This window comes from Olea europaea, unplaced genomic scaffold (genome assembly GCF_002742605.1).
Source record: "Olea europaea var. sylvestris unplaced genomic scaffold, O_europaea_v1 scaffold4205, whole genome shotgun sequence".
NCBI lineage: Eukaryota > Viridiplantae > Streptophyta > Magnoliopsida > Lamiales > Oleaceae > Olea > Olea europaea.
The window spans coordinates 9,751-17,267 of NW_019261856.1; the positions used below are offsets into that span (position 1 = coordinate 9,751).

A 7,517-nucleotide genomic window follows, 5' to 3' on the forward strand; every position below is an offset into this window, starting at 1 on the left:
CATTTAAAGTTGCCCAAAATAAAATTATAGAAAAAATTGCTTTTTATCTTCAAAATCTTTTGTATAGCTAGGCACATTGTTTCATGCTTTATAGATAAATAACTTCTACAAAGAGGAGCCTAAAGAGACATGGGGTAATGGCACCATCACCAGCTAGGTAGCAAACCATCACAATAAAAACTAAAGATGTTTTGCCAAGAACACTTGCAGAACCAACATTATTGAACTTTTGGAAATGTTTGGCAAGGTGAAATAGACTCAGCTCGATGACATTACAGGAAGAAGAGAACCTGACATTCATGTGTTGTCCAGAATGTTCATACTGCAAGTCAAACATGCCTTGTAATTTTAATAAACAATTAAATGCAGATTTTTGTATACAAGATACAGTCTGCGCAACATGAAACGTGCTTGTAGAAAGTGAATACTCACTAGGAACAACAAAAGGAAGCAGATTCAATCTGCTTATAGTAAATGTACAGCTCGGTCTACTTCCCCGCATATGCAATAAAGCAGGTTCTATGACGTACATGTTTATCAAAAGTACGTATGAGACTAGACAAGGATCGGCTTCTACTACCATAAGTCTACTCAATACATCTCTCTCAACGGATACAGTTACTTGTCATGATAAGCAGAACAGAAACATGGCACTAGGTCAACAAAGTATATTGCTCACTTTTTCACGTAGGTGATGGCCATGGGATTTTGCGGAGTGATTTTGAAGCCTTGAAGTGCCTGCATGGCTACTGACGACTGCAAATCATCATCAAACTCTACAAAGGCGATACCTGGCTTTGCTTCAATCATTCGAACTTCTCTAAAGCCAGGGTATTGTTTGAAAAGAACTTCTAACATCAAAAAAGGTGTCCCGTATGGTAAATTTTGTATAAAGAGTATGCTGTTCGGCTCCGCAGCTGCTTCTTGTGCACCCGACTTTGCTTGCCAAGACAAAGCCTGCAAATAATTTTTTTTCCCCAAAAATGAGTTAGTAGAATAAAAATGTTATGTTATACCCAATAGGAAATTTAGGAAGAGATACAGGAAGCCAAAGTCATTTTTCTTGGCACAAAGAAATGAAAACTCCCAATGAATACCCACAGCAAGAATAATTATTATTGACATTTAAGGATTTTGGCCAGTTAAATCTGCCAATATGTAGACCAAGAACAGATGATTATCGCTCGTGTCATACAGTCATAGTTCAAGTGGTACAAGTTGGCACGTATATGAGTTGTGTGGCATGTGTGAGAGAGAGTGACCGGAAGTTTGGACAGTGCTGCTGACAAAGGATGGGCCCCCAAGCAGGGACATATGGGTGAGACACAGTAGGTCATAGTTGTTGGCTTATTACACATAGAAGCACTGCAAATATTCAATGAACAATGTTTGGCTTACAGAATTCTTACAGGAAAGACACAATCACGTGGGACCAGCAATTTGTTGCCAATTTTTTATACACATGTGGGACCCGCCTTCATCTCTATTCTGGCACAATTCTGTGAATCTCTATTCTGGACATTTAGATTAATTCATATTCAATATACATAACGGATATAATAATATCGCAACAATACTTACTTAAATACATACAATGTACCAATTGAAACAACCATCTCTACTTCATTTCCTTTCATACAAAATTTTCTTTTTGAAATTCTGTTAACAATAAATAGTGTTCACAAACCCAAGTCATGTACGGTAACTAGTTTTTACTCCATAAAAGGGAAAAAATAGTTATAGCAGACTGCAAAAATACAAAGAGAGCTACTATCTTATCAAGAAACCAAAGAATGAAATATAATCTATGATGAGAAGCAGATGTCAAACAAATACAATTTAATGCCATGACCAAAAACAAACGATATAGAGGAAGATCTACAAGGCAAACACTGGCGAAATGAGTTTCTCATAGACTCGCTAATTCCAGTAACAGCTTCGATACTAAATTCACTTCGATTACTCGCGACATAAGATAGACAAAATTTCATACGATACCCAACACTAATAAGCATCAGAAGGGGGGGAAGGGAGTAAAAGGTAACTGACATAACTCAAAATTTCAAATGCAGTGAACTTACTGGTGGGCCTCCATTGGTGTCAGCGCTAGGACCATTACCAGTGGCAGTTTGCAGACCCTCTCTAACACGTGTCTTTCTTTCAGCTGGATCACCCAAAAAAAAAAAAAAAAAAAAAATATTAAAGAATGTTAAGCCAATAAATAAAACGTGCAAAGTGAGATGGCAAAACCAAGATGTCTTTGTGAAAAATTCACTAAAGCTTCAACGCTACACAGGTCATGCACACCCCAAAAAAGAAAAAGAAAAAGAGAGTAATTACATAAAAGAATTAAAGCTTCACAGATCCCACTTTTCTACTTAGTAGATTATTAAACTCCATATTCCAGGAAAAGATAAGCTGTTCAGTCTGACATCACAGGTATTTCATTGTATAATTTAAACAAACTACTATCCACGAACAGGCACAACAATTTGCCTAATGATTGTAAATTTCTTCTTTGTTTCAAGGCTATACTATTCCTCCACGACTTCGGTTATCATGTTATACCTGTATCCACACAAATCATATGTTTGACGTTTTAAGAAAAATGGCAATTCTCAAACCCCTCGTACAAGTCCCAAACACAAAGTCACTTATTTGTTCAATCTATGTCCTCTCTATCATCATTTTCTTTTCGTGTAATATATTTTTGTTCCATGTCAAATTTATGGGGTAGCTTGAATACATCAAACGCCTCTTGAATTGCATTCTCTTTGGCGACCACCATGCTTGAGTAAGCCATTAGAATCCAATTAATGTGCCACATAAAATAATTGACCAAAAATATCTCTCATATTTTAACTGTTTCGAAAATTTCTTGTGCTTCAAAAGTTATCAGCAGGCATTAAACTACTAAGTCTTACGGGGGCAAATGAATCAATGTAGTACGTAGATGAATATTTATAATGATAGGATCCCAGGGATAAAATGGGGAGATGAAGAAAAAGGGCAGAAAGGGATATTCAATCCACTAATTCACACGGGGATAATCTGGAAATCTTCTAGAATGCAATTGCAGCCAGAATATTAATAAAGGGGGAGGGTATTGTAGCATACTAGCATATTCATCCTGACGTTTTGAGAGAAAAGTAGGGAGAGAGGCAGGTCCACTCGAGAACCTGTCGAACTTGTATTTCATGCCATTTCCATTCAGTAATTCAGCAAAATATGTGTGTTTGGAAGTTCTGCCATTTGGTATCAAAGCATTTACCTGGCAAATGACATCAACAATGGAGGAAAGCTGGGGATTGATATAGAATTGGTTTGAGAAGATGATGCTGCAAAGGGAAAGGCACAACCGAGAGAATGATTCGGATTGGATTCACGAGGCCAACTCATAATAACAGTGGAGGAAATTTCATGGTGGAAGGGGCAGGGCCAGTAAGTTGAGGACCGAACCAATTTTCTTAATCAGGCTTTTCTTCACTCTGGTCAAGTCGTGCAGCCACCATTTACAGACATAATTGTCCCCTTCAGAAGCCACCTGATCTCCTAAGCAACATCTCCCCGACTTTCACTTTGAGGACAAGGTATTTCTAGGATGGGGTATTGATAGAATCCCAGGGGAAAATTGGGCAGATCAAGCAAAAGGGCAGAAAGGGACATTCAAGCCACTGGTTCACCTGGGAATAATTTAGGAATTATCTCCAAATGCAATTGTAGCCTGAATATAAATAAAGAGGAGGGTATTGTAGCATATTCATTCTGACGTTTAGAGAGAAAAAAAAATGGGAAGAGGGAGGTAAATCGCAGGTTTTGGAGTTCTACCACATACTATGTTAGAGGAATGTCAAAGCTCCAAGATCTTGTATCCAGGACACTGATCCATTGTACATATTAAATGTGCAAACTTTTTGAAAACAATAACTAAAAGAAAGGAAGAGAGGGAGGAATAGAATGAATAAGCTGGACAGCCTAATTTTAGGGTGCGTTTGGTTTAGCTTTCCATTTTCCATTTTCAATTTTAAAACGATTTTTACTCTTCCCCGAAAACGGCTCGTTTTGGGTGTTTTCCGCGTTTTGAGAATTTATAACTGAAAACGCTCAATATGATAAAAAGTCGTTCTGCGTTTTCAGTTATAAATTTTAATTCGTTTTCGAAAATGCATTTTCGACGGACCAAACGCGTTTTCCGCGTTTTCAAAAACGGAAAATGGAAAATGGCCCGAAAACGCCAAACCAACCACAGCCTTACCTTTTTCCTCTTGCTTCTTTTTCTTGTCGTAGGTGCCCTCTGCTTTAGCAATGCACTCTGATTTTGATTTGGAATATTGTATTCGCTGCCATAGCAAACAAAAAATATTTGGAAAGAGAAAAAATACAAATTTTAGCTCATGAATTATAAATTCACATCACATATATCTCAATAATGAGAAATCAGAAGTAAGCAATCCTTTTGAGAGAGAGCCACTTTTATCCACTTTCAATCTTTCCAAGTTTCATGTACGGGAGTGTGATCAGAATCTGTCTAGCGAAGCACAAGGAATGACGACTATACTAAGTGGAACAGACAAAACTCCTACCGCAACAAATAAAATGGAAGTAAATTTTTATCCATGCCAACTACAGAACTAAGATTAATTTAACATAGATACTGAATTCAACGTTAAAAAATGGTTTCTCCAGAGATGAGAAGAATTCAGCCCACAGGTTGAATTCTCTCTTCCTTTCCCATTTGGTTTTTTATTGGCCAGGGGAGACCAGGATGAATAATCAGAAATGAAACTTGAATTTAATCAACAATGATCAACGCTTTTAATTTAGTAGACTGTACCAACAAACAATGAACAGAAAAAACAATGTATTCTATCTAACATAAAATCAAGAACCCAGTGGGGGAAAGGGAAGAAGAATGGACATACTTATACAGACTGCAAGTGGATATCTCCCCAAAAAGTGAATTTATTATATAAATATATCCAATTCATACATAGATATGGTGCAATTCATTGTACCCACCATTGGTTTATCATAAAATGGGAAGTTTTGCATTTGTCGCACTGTATTGCTTGCAGCTGTCGCTTCACTGAATACAATCCATGCCTGTCCTTGAAGCTTGGCAGTTTTCAGTGCAACAATGTCCACAATTCTCCCATACTGTGAGAACAAGGCATAAAGAGATCTCTTCAACTCTGTCCAACATATTAATGACGAGCAAGAAAATAAACCTCAAAATCGTTAGACTAAGCTATATGGAGCATACATCAATTGACTCGATGTTCAGGGGAAACAAATAGAATAAGTATCAAAGTCTTTATCAAGATTGATTTGCAAAAAAATCATTCCTTTCTCGATCAACTTTCGAGATGGGATTACACGCTAGATATGCTTACGAGTTTAATTGAAATGAATGGAAAGTCTTTGTTAACATAAGATGTGAAGGCAACCAGTGCCTCAAGTTAGAAAGTGAATGCCTACCCCCACCAAGCACTAGTGTGATTAAAATGTAAAAGATGAAGAAAAAAAGGCCAGGCAATTTCAAGTCTCACCTATCGCTTGATTGATTAAGAAAGTGTAGGTGGAAAAGTTTTAGAAAAGAGATTAAATCAAAAATATAAAGGGGTAAAAAAATTAAAGGCAATTGTAATCTTGATAAAATGCTTTAATTAAAGCATGTGAATCTGTCTCCTAAGAAAGTTAATTCACAACAGACGGGTATCCATTCCATGCATACATATGTAATAAACCTTATACCAACATATCTAAAAAACAATAAAAATCTTTGAGCCCTTTGCTTAAAAAATAAAAACTTAAAATAGCAAAACTGACACGAAGGTAATATGATACAAAATCAAATTGGTAAAAGATGATCTAAAGAAGCTGATACTATGCTATGTGCAAAAGTAACAATTTCTTTTCCATGAACCTTATGTCATATTCCAAAAAGGCCTCAAAATAGCTTGCTCTCATTGTAAAATGATTGTAACATGTGAAGATAATTCATCAGTTATACGAGTGATCATAAGGATCAGACCCTTTGACAGCTAGATTGAATTTTCTACTAGTTCAAGCTACCCCATGACCGTGCAGGTGCTAATGAATAGTGATTTACTGATGTCATCTTTGGTAACAAGGATTTTCAATTTGGGATCTAGGCATGGAAATCAGAAAATCATAATCCAAATTTGAATTGTGAGTTTTCCCATGCCACTTCCAAGGTCCCAATTCCACATCCAAAACACAAGTGCCAGCAAAACGTGAACGTCCATTCATCCTATGAGAAAATGCAAGGAGGAGAAATTATTATTTTAGTAAGAAGAAATGGAAAAACCCTAGTTTGCAAATTTTAAATTATAATAGCCAGGAACACATAATATAATACTTTTCCCCCAAGGATTGGTATAAGACTCTCAAAGCTCAAAATCTGTAAACACAAAATTGCCTACAACCAAAACGATACGCTTGTAGCTAAAGGTACAATGCCCATAATGCAAATGCAATGACGGCGAGAAAGACCCATTAGAGGAAATATAGACCAAGAAATGTATAAAAAAATAAAGCTTAGGCGAATGAAACATGTTGATAAGTTTTTTTCTGACCAAGAAAACTGGAGTAAGATAATATACTAGTAGAGAAAAAAGGGTGAAAGAAATACCTTCTTTCTTGACTTTCTCATTGAGGTTCTTTACAGTAAATTAAACGAATGCTCACTGAACGTCACCCGTTGCTGAATACTCACTCATCTTTTCATATAGTTACACATCCACCACTCATCACTTCAAATAATTGAGCGATTTTTGCGACAACTTTTCGACAACTTCCAACTATCAAGACCATCGGATTTTGATACCGTTGAAAAGCCTACGATGTCCTCTTCAATTACTACTCAAAATCTCATCATAACTTCAAGGGATTCAATTACCACTCAAAAGACTATTATTTATGTTTAATTCTATGCATCGTCCTTGTTCTATTTCTGTGAACCTACCGACTGTCGTTAACGAAAAGAATATTGTATAAAAGTAGTAGCTAGAAAACAAATAAAGAAATTAAATTATTCTTTTTGTTTAGGTTTATAGGCACCACATACCTATGATTATAGAAGAAGAAGAAAAATTGCATAGAAAGGATAAAATATATAAATATAAAAGACAATATAAAGATAGAAAAAGTATAATATTAGACAAATTATGACATATTATAAAAGCAAAAGACCAAATTCTAATAGAAATGTTAAAAAGCTAAGAAATTAAAAAAAAATGTAAATGTTATATTTGTAGGGATTCTAAACATTTTGCTATTAAATGTCCCAATAAAAATAAAAGAAGAGAAAATATAGCTAAATCTTTGATAAATAAAAAAATCAGTGTGATATTGTAGAATTATCTGATAATGAATCTTGTAATTCAGTATATAGTATTTACACAAATGAATAATTAAACAATTTAAAATAATAAATAGTTCTAAAGATAGTTATAGTAGTTTAGAAGAATAAGATTTTCAATTCTAGATACAAA

The 7,517-nt window shown here is 35.3% G+C and overlaps 1 protein-coding gene across 1 annotated transcript; it reads right to left on the minus strand.

Moving 5' to 3' along the window:
* Positions 1-403: 403 nt before the first annotated feature.
* LOC111387729 (U2 small nuclear ribonucleoprotein B''-like) lies at positions 404-6,774 on the minus strand. The gene is made up of 6 exons (XM_023012314.1): positions 6,760-6,774; positions 6,656-6,683; positions 5,020-5,192; positions 4,256-4,340; positions 2,082-2,164; positions 404-957 (listed from the first exon to the last, which is right to left on the minus strand). The coding sequence occupies exons 1-6, from the start codon at positions 6,772-6,774 to the stop codon at positions 676-678; spliced, it is 666 nt and encodes a 221-aa protein (XP_022868082.1). The 3' UTR covers positions 404-675.
* Between the last annotated feature and the right edge of the window lie 743 nt (positions 6,775-7,517).

Bases quoted from the DNA above. Each gene is read 5' to 3' on its own strand.
- LOC111387729 (XM_023012314.1), bottom strand. The intron at 4,341-5,019 runs GTGGGTACAATG...TTGCTATGGCAG, and splicing joins CATTTTATGATAAACCAATG to CGAATACAATATTCCAAATC. The intron at 2,165-4,255 runs GTAAGGCTGTGG...TGGGTGATCCAG, and splicing joins AAAGAAGCAAGAGGAAAAAG to CTGAAAGAAAGACACGTGTT.